The following is a 23751-nucleotide window of genomic DNA, read 5'->3' as shown; positions in this document are numbered from 1 at the left end:
GAAGGAAATGACATCAGACCTCTTTTTTTGGTTCACTGATAAAAAACGCATAAAGACGCAGTGAGCAAAAACGCAGCAAAACGCACCAAATCGCGGCAAAACGCGTGCGTTTTTTGCCGCGTTTTTTTTACGCGGGTGCGTTTTTGTGCGGTTTTAGCGGCCAAAAATGCACAAAAACGCAGCGTCAAAAAAACGCAGTGTGCGCACATAGCCATAACCTGTGTTTTTATCATTTAATCATCTGCTCTATCTGTGATTTTCGGCCTTGGGCTTTACAATCAGTGACTGACAGCTATTTTTGTATATAAGTGTGCATACAGATAGCTGTCAATCACTGACAGGACCACCCACTGGACTGAAACTCCAAGAGAATGCAGAGGATTAAATGATGAAAACACAGATACTCCTACATTTTTTCTTAAAAATCTATATATCTGTTCTCAGCTCCCCCTGCTCTATAACATGCTGCCTACAGATTGGGTTGCATTTTCATGGTGACCGGTTACCTTTGAAATTACTTCACTCGGCGAATGAGCGTTTCACTTCTTCGTGAATGCTGGCCTGTTTAAAGAGATTGATAATTAGGAAACAAGTATTCCTAACATCTTTTTCAAGTATTCCGAACATCTTTTCCAAATTATCTGCCAGTCTACATGGGCCCTTACACTGACTGCTTACACAAGAATCTTCAGATAATACACTGATCAGCCTAGTTCTGATATACAGTAAAAGAGTTATAGTTGTGCTAGGTGGGTATGGACATGTAAGTAATGACTAGTGTGTGGTATATGTAGAGACACGGGGGTCAGTGGGTGCTCTCGTCCGCTGATCCGACCGCCTTTAGAAAGACAGCATGGCCCAGGGCTCATCCCAACTAAACGCCCGACCTCCTTAACCGTGGGCGAAACACTACTCAGGCAACACAGGATGAGGGAATCACAATATTAAGACTTTTGGATCCCTGTTATGATTCAGTGACAGAGGAGGATCACAAGGGGTAAAAACTAGGAACCAGAGAATCACCATAGTGGTTGGAACCTCAGCAGGCTGCAGACCTCTAATTGACAACACAACTAGAAGTAGCCGTGGGACTTGCCTACGATGACTTAAGCTGGGTTCACACTAAGCGACAGCGACAACGACGTCGTTGTTACGTCACCATTTTCGGTGACGTAACAGCGACCTTGTAAGTCGCTGTTATGATCGCTGCTTAGCTGTCAAACACAGCAGAAGCAGCGATCATAACGTCGCTGTGCTACATGTGCAGAGAGCAGGGAGCCGCGCTTAGCGCTGGCTCCTTGCTCTCCTAGGTACAGTACACATCGGGTTAATTAACCCGATGTGTGCTGCAGCTACATGTCACAGTGCAGAGAGCAGGGAACCGCGCACACTGCTTAGCGCTGGCTCCTTGCTCTCCTTGCTACAGTATACATCGGGTTAATTACCCGATGTGTACTGCAGCCACATGTGCACAGAGCAGGAGCCGGCGCTGGCAGCAAGGGCGGAGGCTGGTAACGAAGGTAAATATCGGGTAACCAGGGAAAGGTCTTCCCTTGGTAACCCGATGTTTACAGTGGTTACAGCTTTCCGCAGCTGCTAGACGCCGGCTCCTGCTCCCTGCTCGCTTCATTTCGTCGCTCTCTCGCTGTCACACACAGCGATGTGTGTGTCACAGCGTGAGAGTGACGACCAAAAAATGAAGCTGGACATTCAGCAACGACCGGCGACCTCACAGCAGGGGCCAGGTTGTTGCTGGATGTCACACACAGCGACAGCGACGGGACGTCGCTGCAACGTCACAGAAAATGGTGACGTAGCAGCGACGTCGTTGTCGTTGTCGCTGTGTGTGACACCAGCTTTAGTCGCCTCGACACAGCTGGAGAGCTAATTATTCCTAAAGTAAGAAAAACAAGGAAAGATAATCTGCCTCGGAGCAGTTCCCCAAAGATTATAGGTATCCCCCAAACATGTAAAGCCAGTGAGACAAGATGAAACACAGTTCACAGGTAGAGAACAGATTCAGCAAAGATGAGGCCCAAACTATCTATATAGGAAAGGACAGAAAAGAGCACTGTCTGCAGCCGCACAAAACCCTAACAAAAAACCAACACACCTGAAATGAGGATCTTTCCCCCACTATATCTACTCTGGTGTTACTGGTATCCAAGCAAAACACTAATATACAGGAAGGACTGAAATTAATACCAAGCATGACAAGACAAAAATACATTGCAAAATATGGAGCTGGGTACACAAACATTGCCAGCAGGGAATAATCCAACTCCACCCAGAACTCCACACAAAAACCAGGAAACAAGCCTAAAGGGTACTTTACATGCTGCGATATCAGTACTGATATCGCTAGCAAGCGTACCCGCCCCCGTCGGTTGTGCGACACGGGCAAATCCCTGCCCGTGGCGCACAACATCGGTTACACCCGTCACACTACTTACCTGCCTAGCGACGTCGCTGTGAGCGGCGTCATAGCGACGTCACTAAGTAGCCACCCAATAGCAGAGGAGGGGCGGAGATGAGCGGGCCAAACATCCCGCCCACCTCCTTCCATCCTCATTGCCGGCAGGACGCAGGTATGGTGAGTTTACTCGTTCCTGCGGTGCCACACATAGCGATGTGTGCTGCCGCAGGAACGACAAACAACCTCGCTACTTACCTGTCAACGATTTTTGGTGTTGGAGCGACCTCTCCAATACCAACGATTTTTACCTCTTTTGCAATCATTTTAGGTCGCTCAGAGGTGTTACATGCTGCGATGTCGCTAACGACGCCGGATGTGCGTCACAAACACCGTGACCCCGACGATATATCGTTAGCGATGTCGCAGGGTGTAAAGCACCCTTTAGTACCACAAAAATAAAAACAACAAGAAAAATGGAAACAAACCAGCAAGAGGTATAAACACAAAACTTATCTGTAAGAAGTTCAGGTGGAAACAGAAGATAGGGCACGCTCCAGAATGTCCACAGCACCACAGGAGACAACATTGATCACCGGCCCAGACCAAGAGAACACTACTCAGTTATATAGACCCAGTCTGAGCAGCCTGATTTCCAATCATCATCAGCTGTCTGGCTTCTGTTAAGCAGACCAACTCTACTACCAGCACTGGCCACAAGAGGGAGCCCCAAACCGGAAGCCAGTCCAAAAGTGTTCACAACAGATCCCCAAACAAGTAACGACATATGGCACATAACCAGCAAAACTACAGAATGTAACCGGCAACAGTTTCTCACCCTTCCGCAGGCTCACCAGGGATTGGAATGTCCGTGCCTCAGAGCTTCCAGGGCTACTTAATCCAAACCAGCAGCACCCCGCTTTCGGCAGGCACCCACCAAGAATGGAATAATGACAGATTTAGGAAGCTGGCTGAGGGCCGCAAAGCTTGTAGTCAGGTGACTGGATTGTCCCAAGCTGGATTCCTTCCTTAGGTAGTCCTTGATATCTCAGCCGAATCCTTGCATTCGATGCTGAAGTCCATGTAGTAGTATAATCCAGTTTCTGTTATGGCTTGCCAACCGGATCCGCAGATCCTAGACTGGTATCATGTAGCAAGAGTCTAACTGGGCAATGGACAATCCTCCTTCTTATACCTGTGAGCTCTCCATTCAGACCATTGGAGTCTTCACGATTGGTGGATAAGACTGGGCTCTTATTGGCTAGATTTCAAGCTGTATACAAAATATCCCTAGTAGTAATGGTCTCTGGCAGAGACGAGGGAGAGACAGCTAAGTTATATCACATCTAGCAATACACATAGTAATACAATGGGAGGTTGGCCTAATTGATTTATCTTGGTATCTGACCTTCACTGGCCAAGGCAATTACATGACTCAACAAGAACTTTAACACTAGACTCCTATGAGTCTTGTAGAAACAATGATGGGCTTATCCCCCGTTTATAAACAAACTATCATCATGTCTGGCTGAATTTTAAGAAACTTAACCCATGCTAGGCACTGACAGAGTCCATGTCGTCACAGTATACACTCACCTCATTGCAAGACTGCAGCACCAAACACTTCCTGTTCGGTTCTCCAAGTGGGTTAAGATAAGTGAACTGGACTGTGGGTGTGCAGTGGTAGTAAAAGCCTAGTAAAACAAGTCTTGTACCAATTGTAGGCATAATTCCTCCATACCAAAGCCTTCTTTGGGTGAGTATCTTAGCCTAGTTCTGATAGCGGGGTCCTATTAACTTCATTAGGCAAGGGTGAGAAAACTTTTTTCTGCCCAGGACCATTTGATTATTTATAATAATCTCACTTGGGGGCCAGAAAAAATTATTCTTTTTGAAAGTTGTCCTGCTATATGTGGTCAAACATTTAAAGGGGTTATCCGGCTTATTTTGACATTTTTTTTTATTTCCCTATTGGGCTACATTGGGGCAGGTAAGTAGATAGAGAGCACTTACCTGCCCTGCTGTCAGCCCCTCTCCCCCAGCTCAGAGTGGTCATGTGACCGCTCCTGCCGCGATTTTGCTGCTTCCGGTCATTTCATGTCAACATGGGCAGGACCATGTTGACATGCAAATCTGGAACAGCATGTCGCCTCCCTGCTGGGCGGCTACAGTGCGATGAGCCTCGCCACCCTTCCCTGCACCCTCCCACACATTCCCCCGTACCCCGTACTCTGCCCACAACCTCCCCCTGCACTTCTGTGGGGTCTGTGACCTGGGGGAGGGGCCTGGCGGCGGCTGCCGTGGTGTCAGCGCCAGCAGCGGGCCCCTGCTCAGGATCACACATTCAAATGTACCGGCATCACAGATCACAGATGCCGGTACATTTGAAAGCGCTGATGAGAAGGAGTGCTGGTTCTCATCACTGCCCCGCTGTCTGTGCTCTCTTCAGCACAGCGGTGACATCACTACTGTGCTGATATGTCCAGAGCACAGACAGCGTGCGAACGTGCAGGAGCGGTGGGGACCGAGGACGGGTGAGTATGTACTCCCTACATGTGTTCCCTATGGGGGTAGGGGTGGTCGGTACAGAGCGCCATGTGTGCGTGCAGTGCAGAGCCATATGTGTGTGTTTGTGCGGTGCATAGCCATATATGTGTGTGATGTGCAGAGCCATATGTGTGTGCGGTACAGAGCCCTATGTGCGTATGCGGTGCAGAGCCCTATGTGCGTGTGGGGTGCAGAGCCCGATGTGCGTGTGCGGTGCAGAGCTCGATGTGCATGTGTGGTGCAGAGCCCGATGTGGTGTGGGGTGCAGAGCCCGATGTGCTGTGGGGTGCAGAGCCCGATGGGGTGTGTGGTGCAGAGCCCGATGTGGGGCTGTTATTTGCAATGCTGTAGTGATAACATGTCAGGTGCTGGGGAAGAATATTGACAGGGAATGTGTGTGCAGAGGGCGGGCAGGGGGCGGGGCTGGACACTGGGGCTGGGCTGGACACTGGGGCGGGGTTGGACACTGGGGCCGGGCGGTGCCAGCTGTGACTGGGAGGTTTTGCACAGGACGTTATCATGTTTGCTAGAGCTGAATGTAAACAAAGAGCTGCAGAGAATAAAGGGTGAATTCAAAAGGAACAAAAGTTAGAAAACAAAAAATAACAATGTAGGGGTGTTTTATATGACAATACAGAACAGATTAGCTTACCAAAAATTTTTGAGTTTATGTCGGACAACCCCTTTAATTAACTCACCCCTAATGTTATGGCTGGTGCTGCTTCTTTTCGATGAGATATGTGATGTTAGGTGGTATGATGTTGCCACTCGTAACTGATTTGCGACTGCCTGCAGCGCAGACGACTCTTTGTGATTATAGCTTTTGTAAAGAACTAACAGCAGTAAGTTTTGCTCAACACATTATATTACACTATATGTCTTCTCACAGTGGAAAATTCATCATTGCCCACATTACATTTAAAGAACTCAAACAGTGGGCGGTCTGCAGTATATACATCACATACTAGACATAGAGACTGCTGTATATATGTTACATAGGAGACACCGAGACTGCTGTTTATATATCACATAGGAGACACCGAGACTGCTGTACACATCACATAGGAGACACCGAGACTGCTGTATATACATTTCAGAAGACATTCGGGCTAGAGTATGATACATCATAGTAGACATTGGGGGTGCAATATATACATCACAGAAGATATTGGGGCTGCTGCTGTGATCTTCATCTGATGTGATAGGAGCGCATTGTGCACTAAATCCGCACAGTACGTATGTCCTGATGGTGCCACTCACAAGCGTTAGGGTGTAATCCTTCATTGCATGTGCTGCAGCGATCAATAGTGAAGAATAGAGAAGAAGAAATTAGAAGGCCGGCAGCCAGCAATATGTGGCTACCAGCCTGAGCACTGCAGTCTCTGAAAATCTTTGTTTTTCATCCTTTTGACTTGGCCGGAGTGGAGAGTAGTTCTAAACAGTCTTTCTTGCTCTGGAGCTCATACCCTGTCCTGCATTAGATAGCCAATGGCACCGTGCATTGCTTTATTTATCTGCAGGGAGACACTTTGTGATCAGTTAATTGTCTAAAATCCTACTCACACCAGTGAGTGTCATAAGTTGAGAACCCCTTTAAATTTTAAAGTATACAAATTATGAAGCAGGAGTAAATGTTCCATTTGAGTAATTCAGAAACAAGAATGAAATGGAAAAAAAAGTTAGAATGAATATGATTGGATTAAGTATGGCTATTAAAGGGGTTGTCCACTACTAGGACAACTCCTTATGATTTCCACTCGGTAAAGTTAAAAAGCCTATACTCACCTCCACGTCCGACGCTGTTCTAGCGGTGTTGGTACTCACGTTCCCGCGGCTCATGTGACATTGTCACGTCACGCAAGCCCCGCATCTAATGAGCCCTGATTTCTGTCTCCCCACCTTCAGCAAAACGAGTTAATCAACAGGAAATGAGTGCCATTGTGGCTGTCACTCACTTTCTGTTGATTGCTTCGGTGTCCGAAGGCGGGGAGGCAGAAGTCGGCACTGATTAGACGTGGGGCTTGCATTACGTAGCATTGTGCCGGCCACAGAGGGGAGTGTAGGCTTTATTATTTTATCTGGGGGAAACATGTGGAATCAGAAGGTGTTGTCCTAGTAGTGGACAACCCATTTAGTCTCTATTCATTGAATATGGGATAACTTTCCAATCACTGAGGGTTCGACCACTGGGACTCCTGCCAATCCCATTCCCTATGGGACTACTAGGAGTAGCTGGGCACTGTATTTGCTTATCTACAGTAGTCTCATAGAAAATAAACAGAGAGCAGATTGGCGCATGCTCAACTTCCTCTCTATTTAGACAGAGAACTTCAAAGCCCCTTTCTGAGGCTCATTGGGGTCTCAGCGGTCAGACCCCTAGTATCCTTTGTACAACTCCTTTAATGATTATTTAAAAATGTTTAATTTTAAGCTTCATGTTTAGTATCACAGTTAAATTTATGTTGAATACATTTTTATAGAGTATAAATCATTTTTACAAAGAATAACTAAACTAAAAAAGGAATTAAACTTCTAAAGCTACCTTAGCATGATCTTTATTCTCTTTATAAAATGCTCTTTCGATATATAGAGGAACTCAGAACCGAGAATCAGGACAACTGAGAAACAAGATCGCTCAACAAGAGGCCGAGCTGGAAATTACAAAAAGACAGCTATCAACAGAACGATTTGAAAGGCAAGTGTATGTGCACATGTAGACTATATTAACAAAGACATGGCTCTCAAATCCCTTACTTATAAAAAAGAGAAAATAAAAATATACACTTTTAAGGAAAGCTTTAGTGAAAATACATATTTTACATCCATTATGCAGCATTTCAGCATTTAGTGATCTTTCTTGTCAATGATCCATGGCACCATTGTCTATTTCAAAACGGATCTCTCACCATTGCTTTCCATGGTATGGAAGAAGTGGCTGTACTCAATGGTATACAGTTGTATATTATTTGTTGCACTGATTAAGGGATGTGCACACATCTTTTTTTCAGACAGATTCCACCTAAAAAGGCCCTGCATGAGTACCCAAAAAAAGAAACATGATGCACAGCAATGTAAAAACGACATTGTCGTGTACATTTTCAGTCTTTTAAAGGGAATCTGTCAGCAGGTTTTTGCTTTGTAAGCTGAAGCCAGCATGCTGTAGGGGTTAAAAAACAAAAATCAACTTATCAGGCTCCATGCTGTTGTTTACTTAAGCTAAAGTCTTTATCACTTGGTCATTATCATTTCTAGGTCTTTCTGTCAATGCAGTCTGGCATGCCCCCTCCTGTGAATGACACATCAATGTCAATGTATGATCTCTATTGAGAGCCTGGTGGGACAGCTCCCTGGGCACAGCTATATAACTAAGGCTAAGTGATACATCAACAGATTCAGAATGTCCTTCCCACCTTTATGCTGCTCTCAAAAGAGGTAGGAAAAACCTGCTGACAGATTACCTTTAACAGCTTCAGGGTTCAAATAACGCGAAGCAGTTAAATGCACTCTTGTTTTTCCGGCAGCTTATGATGGGAAGCCGCTTGCTAGCTACAGTTTAAATAATAGAAAATAACATGCCAGTCATGGAACTACCACAAAGTCGAGATAAAAACTGCCAGCAAAGCCACTTTAGGAGAAAGACTGCCGGTGGCAGAGCCGCCACAGAGATGACGTCATAACCACCAGCATAGCCGCTTCGGGAAAAAGACTGAGAGCGGCAGAGCCGCCACAAAGATGTCATAACCACAAGCAAATCCCCTTCAGGAAAAAGAACACCAACGGTTTCCTAAAGTGGCTTCATCTAGGATAACGTTTTTGGGTGTGCCAGTGTCTTAAAGATGCAGTGTGCACATACCCTAAGGGTAAAAGATCTTCTGCACGTTGGCCAGATACAAAGAAGGAGCATATGAACATATGTCTTATTTTATTTACCCCAAACTTATTGCCAGTCTTCTCTTTGTGAACATTTTTTTGTTCGAAGTATGTATACTGTGTACATGGAAAAGTGTCATTAAGTTCGGGGTGAGCTGAAGAAGCCAGACTTATTGGCGCTGGGATGCGTTTACAAAGCTTTTAGATATAAAGGACTACTTAGATTATTATACACTTTTGTATTGCCATGTCCTATTGGGCCCTCATTTATCAGAGTTTTTTTGAGGATTAAAAAAAATGTCTGCTTTCTTTCAAAAGCAACACTACACCTGTCTACTGGTTATATATGGTATTGTAGCTCAGCCCTATTGGAGTGAATAGAACTGAGCTACAAAACTACACACATCCTGTAAACAGATACGACACTCTTCTTTTTTTTTTTTTTATAAAGTAGCCCTGTTTTTCTAATCTTGGCCAACCTCTTTAAATCTTAGTTAGTCTCAGAGATACACTTCAAAAAAACAGTCTAAATTTTGACTTCAGGTTAGCCTAATTCAGCAACTCTCTCAATAAGTGATGCTGCACCTAGGTTCCCCAACATCTCATATATATATATATATATATATATATATATATATATATATGATCCCCCAAAATACGCCATGTAAGACTTGTCTTTTCTAGTTGTTTTGACTCTGATTGTTTTACATAGTAATACACAGTATGTATATAATCTATCCTGCTTGGATTTAACCCAAAAAATGATATATAGCTTATGTTAATTGTCCTTATTAACTGTTAATACTCACCTATAGAGAGTTTGCTGTCAAAGAGCTCAGACGCCAGAATTTTCAGCCAACCTCTATCTTTAGAAGAACTCCGAGTCCTTCCAGACTCTCACCAGAGAGTTCTTTCCGTTCTCCCGAGCGCCGTTCCAGATCTCCAGAAAAGTCGACAGAGAGGTGAGAGACAAATATATATATAGAGAGTGATGTCCTTGTACCTCTACTTTTAACCATGTATCACAACATAAATATAAAGAGCATCTTAGGCATCATTGAGACAGCATCAGCACAGAAAATTGGTAACGATTCCATTTCAAAGTAGATTACCAAAAAAAAAAGTTTTCCAGCATTTAAAATAAAAAGTGCATGTGACATTATTTTTTATTGGAAATTATTTTCCCTTTATCGGCCGATACAGAGGCCTTTCTGAAGTGCGGATATGCCATCACTTATAAGCTGGGAATATTCCTTTAAGCTGTTAGGTAACACTGTATGTAGTAATGACAACTCATTAATCATTGTCATCTCCCTGCAAAAAGGTTTTTACATTTTTATGTAGATTTTACCCTGTGGAATTTTATTTAAAAAGTGACAGTATATTTTGGGAAAAGAAGAATGTGTAAATTCTATATAAAAGCTCTACTGTAGACACTGATAGGGAAATTGCTTACATGTGACATTTGCAAAAAAACCCCAAAAACTAAAATTTCTAAGATTTGATGGTGATGCTGCATAATTGTTACGGGGGGCTGTCTGATAATAAAACCTAAAGGAATATCAGACAGTCAGGGTCCACCGTGCAAAGACTCTGCTGCAGACTATGGCAGAGTGCTATACCTCTGTTAAACTCACAGAGGAATATAATTAGTAAATAAGGCAATTCCTCCCTTACTTGTAGGGTGTGTGGAATGGTCTCTGTTAATGATCACAGAGACAAAAGCAGTGAGTGTGAAATGGCACCTACCTAGGTCCGTTCCTCTAGTGGTGCCAGGAGACGGACAGCAGCGTAAGCCGCACAAAGCTCCTACCTGCGTTCGCTCCACTAGTGTGCGAGGACACAAACCACTAGATATGGCACCTGCCTAGGTCCGCTCTTCTAGTGGTGCAAAAGAGACAGACAGCAGCGTAAGCCGCACAAAGCTCCTACCTGCGTTCGCTCCACTAGTGTGCGAGGACACGAACCACTAGATATGGCACCTGCCTAGGTCCGCTCTTCTAGTGGTGCAAAAGAGATGGACAGCAGCATAAGCCGCACAAAGCTCCTACCTCTGTTTGCTCCCCTAGTGTGCGAGGATACGAACAACTGCCAGACGCAGTAAAAGGAACGTTACCCTAGCGGCAACGTCCACCTACGAGTAGAATCACAAGGCCCAGCCAGACCATGTGCCTCAGACACCTGCCTATGTCCGCTCCCCTAAGAGGTAAGGATACGGACTGCAGCCGAAGCTGTAAGGTATAAGAACGCTACCCTGCCGGTAGCGCTCACCTAGCATAGACCGAGAGATGCCTAGAGGAACGTGCACAGAGCGTCTACTCTCATGCATGAACCAAGAGGACTGAGCGCCATGCGGCGTGCGTCAGGGTCTTATATAGACTCTGTGCCTCATCCAAGATGGAGGACACCAGAGCCAATCCGCTGCCAGAACGACAGGAATGACGTCACGCTGGCCTATCACCGAGCAAAGCGTCACAAGCACATGACCAGCGACCAATCGGCATAGAAGGCGTCAGAGACATGTGACCACGTGTCACAAGCACATGACCAGCGGCCAATCGGCATAGAAGGTGTCAGAGACATGTGACCTCGTGTCAGCGATGATGTCACCCGCACATGTGCAATGGCTCCAAGATAGGACTTAAGCGGGCTTTACACGCTGCGACATCGCTAATGCGAACTCGTTGGGGTCACGGAATTCGTGACGCACATCCGGCCGCATTAGCGATGCCGTTGCGTGTAACACCGATAAGCGATTTTGCATCGTTGCAAAAACGTGCAAAATCGCTAATCGGCGACACGGGGGTCCATTCTCAAATCTCGTTACTGCAGCAGTAACGAGGTTGTTCCTCGTTCCTGCGGCAGCACACATCGCTGCGTGTGACGCCGCAGGAACGAGGAAGCTCCCCTTACCTGCCTCCCGGCCGCTATGAGGAAGGAAGGAGGTGGGCAGGATGTTACGTCCCGCTCATCTCCGCCCCTCCACTGCTATTGGGCGGCGGTTCAGTGACGTCGCTGTGACGCCGCACGGACCGCCCCCTTAGAAAGGAGGCGGTTCGCCCGTCACAGCGACGTCGCCGGACAGGTATGTATGTGTGACCGGTCTGGGCAATGTTGTGCGGCACGGGCAGCGATTTGCCCGTGTCGCGCAACAGATGGGGGCGGCTACCCACACTAGCGATATCGGGACCGATATCGCAGTGTGTAAAGTAGCCTTTAGTCTCCAGCGCTTGCACATGTGCAGTAGCAAGAAATCTGGACATAGACTCCAGTGCCACAGCAACCGTAACAATAATCTTATATTATAACTATTAGGGGTTTTTTTTAAAGTTTTTCTATATTATAGTCACTGCACTGTGTTTGATCAGTAGTGGTCCGGGTCCTGAGACCCCACTAATTGGTCAAAACACTGTTCAATTGTGGTGGTGTACGCCGCTCCATTGGTCAGAAACACTATAATAGTTAAAAACATTTCCAAAATAGTACTTACACTTTAAAGAGAACCTGTTACCAGTTTTTTCACTATGAAACCAAAAGTGTCACCTCCTGGGCTGCATTCTATGAAGGTGTACCTTGTGCCCTGACTCCCCTTGCAGACCCCGAATATAACCTTATAAAACCTGACCGTTAGGTATGTTAATGATCTGTGGGGCTCAGATGGGTGTGCTCATTTTCTGCTCCTGTCCTCCCTCCTTGTGGCCTTGTTCGCCATCCTCCTTTCATGATTGACGTGATGACGCCGCCGTCATCAAGCACGCTGCTCAGCCAAATCTCGCGTCTGTGCAGTCATTCCCCCGACTTGCGCAGGCTCAGCTCGCGCAAGCCAGTGCAGTGTTTGCACATGCGCGAGATTATGGTCGGGTACGAGGATGACGCAGGGGACGTCATGCACATTGCCGACCATAATCTTGCGCATGTGCAAACACCGCACCGACTCACGCGAGGGCGAATGCGCCTGCGCAAGCCGGAGGAATGACTGCACAGACGCAAGATTTGGCCGAGCAGCGTGCATGATAACGGCAGCGTCATCATGTCAATCATGAAAGGAGGATGGCGAAGAAGGCCACAAGGAGAGACAAGAAACAAAAATGAGCACGCCCATTTGAGCCCGAAAGGTCATTAGCATACCTAATGGTCAGGTTTTATAAAGTTATATTCGGGGTCTGTAAGGTGAGTCAGGGCACAAGATGCACCTTCATAGAATGCAGCCCAAGAGCTGCAGAAGATGACACTTTTGGTTTCATAGTGAAAAAACTGGTGGCAGGTTCCCTTTAATCAACAGATGCCCCATATATTGCAGTTTTTTTCTGCAGACTTTAATAATTGAAATGATTCCATATTTACAATCTTTTCTTCTCTGTTTTCCATGTGAATTAACCATTTGCCCCTCTATATTCATAGTAAAGAAAAAAAGTTATAAAAAATTGCAACTTAAAATAAAATGCAGGCTACAAAATGGAAAGATATAAGGACTTTTTTTTCTTTCCTTTTCCTGAATTTTTCTTTTGTGTAGGGTAAACCTAACTTTCCCAAAAACACACTTTAAGTATCCGTCTTGTTAAAGAAAGGAAATGGATGGTGCTTTGCAGAGCAACTCATGACACTTCACACAATGGTTTTGTAGAGGAAAAGCTTTTTATTATTTTGGTTGAGAATTCCTTAGGCAGTGTATCGGGTGATACTAAGGGACTCGTTCTGCAACCTATGTGTGAAATCAGAAGTAAGCCTTCCTGGATTACTCAGTGGCTTCTTTTTATATACAAATAGATCCGGTTTTGTTTCAATCTCTGGACTGTAAGTGTTTACTTTTAATTCATTCACACTTCATCTGTGTCAAGACCAGACCAAGAAAGTTCTCACATGGACCATTCACGTGTGTAAATATGGCAAACATACAGTGCCTTGAAAAAGTATTCATACCCCTTGAACTTTTTCACATTTTTTCCTCGTTACACTCACAAACGTAAATGTATTTTATTGGGATTTTATGTGATATACAAACAGTAAGTAGCAAGTACTTGTGAAGTGTAAAGGAAATGATGCATGGTTTACTAAATATTTGTAAAATATAAATCTGAATACTATGTATGACACATTTTATTTAGCCCCCATGAGTCAATACTTTGTAGGACCACCTTTACCTGCAATTGCTACAGCTTTTGGTCTATGTCTCCACCAGCTTTGCACATATAGAGTCTGAAATTTTTGCCAATTCTTTCTTTCAAAATAGCTGTGGCTCAGTGAGACTTGAAGGAGACCATCTGTGAACAGCAATTTTCAAGACTTGTGAAAAATTCGCAATAGAATTTAGGTCTGGACTTTGACTGGGCCATTCACACACACATGAATATGTTTTGATCTAAACCATTCCATTCCAGCTCTGGCAATATGTTTAGGGTTATTGTTCTGCTGGCAGCTGAACCTACGCCCCAGTCTCAAGTCTTCTGCAGCCTCTAACAGATTTCCTCTAGGATATACCTGTATCCATTTTCCCATCAACTGTGACTAACTCCCCTGTCCCTGCTGAAGAAAAGTAATCCCACAGCATGATACTGCCACCACCATATTTGACAGTGGTCATGATGTTTTCAGGGTGATGTGCAGTGTTAGTTTTTCCGTCACACGGCGTTTTGCATTTAGCCCCTAAAGTTCTTCTTTTGTCTCATCTGACCAGAGCTTCTTCTTCCACGTGATAGCTGTGTCCCTTATATGGTCTTTTGCAAACTGCAAACAGGACTTCTTATGGTTTGCTTTAAAAAAATTGCTTTCTTCTTGCCACTCTTCCATAAAGACCAGATTTGTGGAGCATATGTCTAAGGTCTGAAACACACCTCCGCAAAAAACACGTGCGTGTCTCGCGGTCCGTTTTTCAAGTCCGTGTTCCTTTTTGGATGTCCGTTTCTCCGGTACGTGTGACATCAGTGTGATGGCGTATGCTTGTTGTGCGTGCGTGTTGAAAGTCCGTGTATGCGTGAGATACGTCATGTCCGTGTGCAGTCCGTGTGTCTTGAGCCGTTTCACCATTTATAAAAAAAAACAACAAACACACGGACCGTACGGAAAACACACGTCTGTGTCATGTACGTGGAGACACGGACCCATTGACTTTAGCGGGTCTGTGTCTGCGTGATGCCGGTGAAACGCGGACATGTCATCCGTGTTAAAAAACGCACACACGTACAAACCACACGGACACATGTTCCATGTGGCTTTACGTGTGTGCCTGTTACCATAGGATAACATTGGTGCACGTGTGTTCGTGCCGCCGGTACGTGTCAAAAATCCCAAACACGTACTGGCGGCACGGATGTGTGTTGCAGGCCTTAGGGTTCGCTCATCTTTATGTATAACTCAGACTAGTGCTGTCTGATATTTCATTGGATAGCACTAGCTCCAATGTTATACTATGGAGCAGTGACAACTAGCATTCATGTTCTCATGTCAATTCTCTGCATCCTGCGATTAACAGCACATCTCGAACAGCGCATCTCGAACAGAGCACACCTGTTTAAGTCAATGGGTGCATACAAAACATCAGACTGAACTCAGATGACATCCAAATACAGGTTGATATACACCAAGACAGGCAATGAAGAGGATGGAGCGATTAATCTCTCCATCTTCTCCGCACCTGTGATCTGATACTCATATGCAAGAGAATCAGAGCACAATGAATGACACTTAGCTCAACCTGTCCGATGTATTCCTTCATGTTCATGATGATGTTTGATCCCTAATGTTCTCAAACATTATTGAAGGAGTTAGGGATATTAGGGATCTGACGTCTTCACAGAACAGTTGTCGTTATATTGAGAATATATTACTCACAGATGGACTCAATTTACTATTTAAGTGACTTCTCGGGGCAATTGGTCACTCAGGATTTTATTTAGGGGTGTCAGACTACAGGGAGATGAATACAAATGTATATCACAATTTTCAGATTTATATTTTTAAAAGTATTTGGAAAACCATGTATCATTTCCTTTACACTTCATAAATACTTGCTATTTTGTGTTCGTATATCACCAAAAATCCTAATAAAATGCATTTACGTTTGTGGATGTAACGTGAAAAAATGTGGAGAAGTTCATGGCGTATGAATACTTTTTTAAGGCACTGTATATACAAAGAGAATTGATACATGAATACAAATAATTAAAAAGAAACATGTTGGATCACAAGCTTAGTTTTTTTTATTTCCTTTCAATACTAATACATTGCTTCTACACAATTCTTTGTCTATCTTGTAAATTATGACCATATGAAAACTACTGTTATACAGTAGTGTCTGTCGTGGCCCCAATAATTGACAGATGTTTCTTCTGAGTGGAGAGGGCAGGAGACAATGATGTTAATACTACAGCAAAAGCTGAATTGTGTCCTAAAGAGAAAACAAAATGCAGATCACTGTAACCAATATATCATAAAAATAATTAAAACAGAACACAATGCATCAGCAGCTTTATAGGGGTTATCTGGGACTTTAACATTGATGGCCTATTTTTGGGATAGCCCATCAATGTCTGATCGGTGGGCGTGCAACAACCGGTACCCTGCAGATCAGCGTCTCCTGTTACTGCCGTAAGCTGGAACTGCATATTTACGGAGCTGCTCCTCAAATATACAAGTGACCTCAGCTAGATACCGCATATCCTCCCCTATTCAAATTAATAGGGGGGCAAATGTGCAGTACCTGGCTGTAGCCACTATTCCAATGATGGAGCTGTGCTGTGTAGCTCCGCTGGTTTCGGGAACAGCTGATCGGTTGGGGAGTTGTGTGTTGTGCCCATACTGATCATACATAGATGACCTATCCAAAGCATAAGCCAACAATGTTAAAGTCCTGGACAACCCTTTAAGACATGTGCCATGCCTGCAAGACATATATTCGCCTACATTTTTTATCTTGTAGTTGAGTTATTGATACATGATGGATTGTGCTGTCCCCATCTCAGTATCACAAGTCTCCACTAATGTTCCTAAGGCTATGTGCGCACGTTGCGTAATTACATGCAGTTACGCTGCGCTTTGTAGCGCAGCGTAACTGCATGCGTCCTGCGTCCCCTGCATAATCTATGGAGATTGTGCAGGGGCCGTGCGCACGTGGCGTCTTAGAGCGCAGCGCTTCGGCTGCTGCCCGAAGCGCGCATTCTAAGAAGTGACATGTCACTTCTTCCGTGCGCTTTGCCTGCAGCCCCCGCTCTGTCTATGGGAGGAGCTGCAGTCAGAGTGCATGGAATCGGCTTTTTTTTTTTCACTACGGACATTTTCTGCAGCGATTTGAAGCGCACGTGTGCTCTTCAGATCGCTGCAGAAATTTCTGCAGTGACTGTACACAACGTGCGCACATAGCCTAACAAATACTGGTGTTATTACCGCGATTATATCTGGATAAGTCTAAAATTTAGCCTAATAGCACGTGCCATTTTATATACATTCCAAAACCTGCCAATGTTGCATCTTTTTGTCATTTGTATTGCTTGTAGATGTGACATACTTCCATTATACTTATGTTACTTCTTCATTAATATTGTATGCTTTTTTTAATAGAGCGTGGTTGATCTATGAGCTGTGGACACTGGCTGTATTATGATATCAGCCTAGGCTAATGCGTTTCACAGCAGTGTGCTGATGGAGCATCACTTGAGCTCTACTCTTTGTTAGGGACTTCGACTGTGAATAGAATAAGAGACAATTGTCCTGCTACTGTTTCCTGTAGAGCCGTCCTATAGAGTAAAACGTTACAAGCTGTCTCTGCACATTCTGACATTTGTCTGCCTATGTCTTCATTACCCGTCATTATAGATTGTGCTGTGATGACAAGCTGAGTGAAATCCCATAATCTAGGTCCATGTACCATCAATGAGATCCAGTATTGAGAGAGCTATAATGAACTGAGCTTGACCTGAAATAATATATCCTAGCAGTAAGCCTATAGAAAATATAACTACTAGATGATTGACACATACTGACAGGATACAGTAAATGCATGTAACATCTGTGCCAGTTCCTGTCCCCTCTGTTTCCGCTTTGGCCACTGGGTGGCACCTTTATTGTGGGCAATGCATGACAGCATCATTCCTGTTTTATTCCGGGGACTTTTGGTGCTGCTAACTCAGGGAGCTATGGGGTTAATCCTAGTCTAGTTTTGATTACTACTTCGTGAGAGCCCTTGGGTAGGGCTGTCTGCTATTTAAACCCCTGAACCTCTGACTTCCACTTCCAGTTAATAAGTTCAGATTGCCTGGTCTATATTTCTATTCCTTGCTCCTGTTGTGTCATCGTGATTTATCCTGTTTTCTGATCGTATTTTAATCATCTGCTCATTTCTGATTTTGTTCATGACGTGACTCCTCTCTATCGACTCTGCGTGATGACCTTTCTTGCCACAAGATTGCTCCACTAGTCAACAGTTGACTCTGTGGCTCCAGCCCAGTAGTCCCTGTGCAAGTCCAGACTTCTATACAATCGTTAAAAGCTGAAGGCCAGGGCATCCCCTTCAATCTGGTAAATGGTGTGGCTTGTGCTAAGCCTGTCCGTGGAGGCTCTACTAACAGCTGCCGGGCTTCCATGAACAGTGCAGCTGTGACAATGCACATGAAAGCCTCTTTTTGCTTTTTTTTCCTCATTCAAAAACTATGGAATTTGTATAGAAGTCTCAAAAAAGTTTCCAATATAGATATGAACAGAACCTGAGCCATCTTTTCAGTTAGCCATTCTAAAGGCCCCGTCACACACAGAGATAAATCTTTGGCAGATCTGTGGTTGCAGTGAAATCATGGACATATTGTTCCATTTGTACACAGCCACAAACCTGGCACTGATTGTCCACAATTTCACTGCAACCACAGATCTGCCACAGATATATCTGTGTGTGACAGGGCCTTTAATGCTTTAGCAAGCTCGAAAGATAGTTTCTAGATTATGATGACAACGCTACATCCCTCTACACCTGCCATTGAGAAAAAAAACAGTAGTCAGACAGGTTTCATAATCCTAGCTATGTGACACTACAGATGTCTGCTGGATAGATATTGTTGATTCAACCATAAAAATACCATGCCTGCTCTGTTTAAATAATGTGGACACTTGAGTGCTCATGCTTTGTAATATTTGGCGAGTGTATTGTGCAAGCAGCTGTAGAATTCGGAAAAAAAAATACCAGTAATCACAAACTCATATATGTTGTTTTATTATACTATGCATACCTCTATTACATTTCTGAACATTGTCTCTCCTCACTATATAAAATAACTATGCCTAATTGTATTCCATTTCTGACCATTATGTGTCTTTTCACTGTATAAAGTATGAATGTGCTTAACTGTATCACATTTCTGACCATTATGTCTATTTTCACTATGTAAACTATGATAATATGTAAGGCTGCTTTCACACTACGTTTTTTTAGCTTGCGTCATGAACGTTTTTTTTGCTGCAAAAGCGGATCCTGTTTTTGCAAAGAAAAACGCATCCAAACACGTGTTATTTTGCAGGATCCTGTCACTTTAAGTTTATGGGCGGGCATTGGAGTCATGTGATTGGGAGTGAGGGGAACTGAACGTGAAAGACTGGGAGCCGACATCTGACAGCTGCGGAGGCTCGTAACCAAGGTAAACATCGGGTAACTTGCTTGGATACCCGATATTTACATTGGTTACGAGCGTCTGCAGCTGCTAGGAGCCGGCTGCCTGCTCCCTGCACACGTAACCAAGATAAACATCGGGTAACTTGCTTGAATATCCGATATTTACATTGGTTACGAGCGTCTGCAGCTGCTAGGAGCCGGATGCCTGCTCCCTACACATGTCACCAAGATAAACATCGGGTAACTAAGACCGTGGTTACCCGATGTTTTCCTTGGTTACGAGCGTCCTCCGCTCTCAGGCGGGGGAGAGTGGAGAGAGAGGGAGGGGGAGAGAGAGAGACTGATCACGCGAGGTTGGTTTCTGGGCATGCTCAGTAGAGCAAGCAGGATCCTGTCTATCAGCATGCCAGCGTTCACATGCGTTTGCGTGCTGTTTAGTCGGGATCCAGCGATTTGCAGTATTTGGACGCAGCTCAAACACGCTACAAGTAGCGTTTTTGAAAAAAGTTAAAAAACTGCAAGTCGCTGGATCCTTACTATAACGCACGCAAACGCATGTGAACACATGTTGACGCGAGTACATTGCAAATGCATTGAAATGAAAATGCATTTGCACTGGATCCGTTTTTGCGTTAAAAAAACGTTCATGATGCATGTTAAAAAAAACGTAGTGTGAAAGCAGCTTACTGTACTACATTTCTGAACATTATGCTTCTCCTCACTATATAAATTATGACTATACATAATTGTATTACATTTATGACCATTATCTCTATTTTCACTATATAAACTATGATAATATATAACTGTACTACATTTCTGAACATTATCCCTCTCCCCACTATATAAATTATGACTGTACATAACTGTACTACATTTCTGAACATTATGCCTCTCCTCACTATATAAATTATGACTATACATGTGTGTACTACATTTCTGAACATTATGCCTTTCCTCACTATATAAATTATGACTATACATGTGTGTACTACATTTCTTAACATTATCCCTCTCCCCACTATATAAATTATGACTATACATGTGTGTACTACATTTCTGAACATTATGCCTTTCCTCACTATATAAATTATAACTATACATGAGTGTACTACATTTCTGAACATTATGCCTTTCCTCACTATATAAATTATGACTGTACATACAGTGCCTACAAGTAGTATTCAACCCCCTGCAGATTTAGCAGGTTTACACATTCAGAATTAACTTGGCATTGTGACATTTGGACTGTAGATCAGCCTGGAAGTGTGAAATGCACTGCAGCAAAAAAGAATGTTATTTCTTTTTCTTTTTTTTTTAAATTGTGAAAAGTTTATTCAGAGTGTCATTTATTATTCAACCCCTCAATCCACCAGAATTCTGTTTGGTTCCCCTAAAGTATTAAGAAGTATTTCAGGCACAAAGAACAATGAGCTTCACATGTTTGGATTAATTATCTCTTTTTCCAGCCTTTTCTGACTAATTAAGACCCTCCCCAAACTTGTGAACAGCACTCATAGTTGGTCAACATGGGAAAGACAAAGGAGCATTCCAAGGCCATCAGAGACAAGATCGTGGAGGGTCACAAGGCTGGCAAGGGGTACAAAACCCTTTCCAAGGAGTTGGACCTACCTGTCTCCACTGTTGGGAGCATCATCCGGAAGTGGAAGGCTTATGGAACTACTGTTAGCCTTCCACGGCCTGGACAGCCTTTGAAAGTTTCCACCCGTGCCGAGGCCAGGCTTGTCCGAAGAGTCAAGGCTAACCCAAGGACAACAAGGAAGGAGCTCCGGGAAGATCTCATGGCAGTGGGGACATTGGTTTCAGTCAATACCATAAGTAACGTACTCCACCGCAATGGCCTCCGTTCCAGACGAGCCCGTAAGGTACCTTTACTTTCAAAGCGTCATGTCAAGGCTCGTCTACAGTTTGCTCATGATCACTTGGAGGACTCTGAGACAGACTGGTTCAAGGTTCTCTGGTCTGATGAGACCAAGATCGAGATTTTTGGTGCCAACCACACACGTGACGTTTGGAGACTGGATGGCACTGCATACGACCCCAAGAATACCATCCCTACAGTCAAGCATGGTGGTGGCAGCATCATGCTGTGGGGCTGTTTCTCAGCCAAGGGGCCTGGCCATCTGGTCCGCATCCATGGGAAGATGGATAGCATGGCCTACCTGGAGATTTTGGCCAAGAACCTCCGCTCCTCCATCAAGGATCTTAAGATGGGTTGTCATTTCATCTTCCAACAAGACAACGACCCAAAGCACACAGCCAAGAAAACCAAGGCCTGGTTCAAGAGGGAAAAAATCAAGGTGTTGCAGTGGCCTAGTCAGTCTCCTGACCTTAACCCAATTGAAAACTTGTGGAAGGAGCTCAAGATTAAAGTCCACATGAGACACCCAAAGAACCTAGATAACTTGGAGAAGATCTTCATGGAGGAGTGGGCCAAGATAACTCCAGAGACCTGTGCCGGCCTAATCAGGTCTTATAAAAGACGATTATTAGCTGTAATTGCAAACAAGGGTTATTCCACAAAATATTAAACCTAGGGGTTGAATAATAATTGACCCACACTTTTATGTTGAAAATTTATTAAAATTTAACTGAGCAACATAACTTGTTGGTTTGTAAGATTTATGCATCTGTTACTAAATCCTGCTCTTGTTTGAAGTTTGCAGGCTCTAACTTATTTGCATCTTATCAAACCTGCTAAATCTGCAGGGGGTTGAATACTACTTGTAGGCACTGTAACTGTACTACATTTCTGAACATTATGCCTTTCCTCACTATATAAATTATGACTATACATGTGTGTACTACATTTCTGAACACTATGCCTTTCCTCACTATATAAATTGTGACTATACATGTGTGTACTACATTTCTGAACACTATCATTTCCTCACTATATAAATTATGACTATACATGTGTGTACTACATTTCTGAACACTATGCCTTTCCTCACTATATAAATTATGACTGTACATAACTGTACTACATTTCTGAACATTATGCCTTTCCTCACTATATAAATTATGACTATACATGTGTGTACTACATTTCTGAACATTATGCCTTTCCTCACTATATAAATTATGACTATACAAAATGTATTACATTTCTGACTATTATGTCTCTCCTCAGTGTATAAACTATGATTTCTTTTGCAGGAGTCTTCTATTTAGAGACTACTAAACTGTGGATTCAAAATGGAAGATCTTTTAAGACTTATCTTCAGTGTCATCTCAAAGTCATTATCCATCTTCTTTATCCAGTGTCTTTTTGCATATCATCATTAAATACATTAAATATGAGTAACAGTATACTGGAATGTCATTTTGTGTCTGTAACTTTCTCTTTTGACCAAGACAGAACTGTTGCATAATAAATAAGCAGTTACTTCTCAATAGTTTTATATGTTATGTACAATACAGAACATCTACTTCTTCCTAATTATATAATAAATTAACATACTGTGTGATGAATTTTTCCATGAAAGCATCATTGTCGTCTACCAAAGTATTAGGTAATCTCATTATCCTTATTTTTTTTGCAATAACCTACTGTGTCCTATTAATTCATGCTTATTTGGGGATACTTTATTGAGTGCATTAGATATTTGTGAAATACTATTGTACTGTAAAGGATTCCAGTATGTGTATGTGCACACACCATCTTTTTCAGGAGCATTCAACCTTGATCCTGTCTGAAAACGTACTCAACAAATGTTAAAATTAATGAACATATGCACAGCAATTTCAAAATGATTTGCTGTTCATATGTTCCATCTCACTTAAAGGGAATCTGTCAGGTAATTTTCTAGTACAATACTAAGCAGACCTTTTAGGATCAGTAAATTTTATTGCTGTAGCTTCTCCTGTTATCTTGCAGTAAGCTCCTTAGAAATCAGTGTCTCCTGCATACTAGTTAAGCATATACAAACTGCATATTCACTGCCCCTCCCACCCACCTTTCACTGCATTGATGATCACTGCTGAGAGATGGTAGGGAATATGGGTGGGTGCAGCAGTACAAATTCAGTTCAGATTTACTATCGCTAATGCCAGTACTGAGAGATGGGAGGGGGGAGCAGGGCATATGCAGTTTGTATCTACATATGCTTGATTAGTTACTACAGGTAAAATATATCTTTGTACCGTGTTAGTCAGTAGATATAAAAAAATTGTTTAAAAGAACTGACAATCTTCAGTGGTTGATAAATGGCTAACTGAAAATATGGTAATAATAGCAAGCTTTTCAGTTAGCCATTAAACGGTATCAACCACTGAGGACTCTCAGTTTTTTTAAACAATTTGAGTA

At 43.4% G+C, this 23751-nt stretch overlaps 1 protein-coding gene across 3 annotated transcripts in view; it reads left to right on the top strand.

Annotated features, from left to right (window-relative positions):
• TSGA10 (testis specific 10) overlaps positions 1 to 23307 on the top strand; it is a 115499-nt gene extending 92192 nt beyond the window's left edge. For all 3 annotated transcript variants that reach the window (XM_075336401.1, XM_075336400.1, XM_075336399.1), the window contains exons 18-20: positions 7551 to 7655; positions 9646 to 9792; positions 22602 to 23307. In XM_075336401.1, coding sequence (XP_075192516.1) covers positions 7551 to 7655; positions 9646 to 9792; positions 22602 to 22626 — 277 coding nt within the window. In that variant the 3' untranslated portion in view covers positions 22627 to 23307. The remainder of the gene's footprint in view (positions 1 to 7550; positions 7656 to 9645; positions 9793 to 22601) is intronic.
• Positions 23308 to 23751: the final 444 nt, after the last annotated feature.

The sequence above is a fragment of the Anomaloglossus baeobatrachus genome, chromosome 2 (assembly GCF_048569485.1).
Source record: "Anomaloglossus baeobatrachus isolate aAnoBae1 chromosome 2, aAnoBae1.hap1, whole genome shotgun sequence".
Classification (NCBI taxonomy): domain Eukaryota; kingdom Metazoa; phylum Chordata; class Amphibia; order Anura; family Aromobatidae; genus Anomaloglossus; species Anomaloglossus baeobatrachus.
The sequence above is the reverse complement of the archived record's forward strand: the minus strand, read 5'-3'. Positions and strand labels throughout refer to the sequence as shown.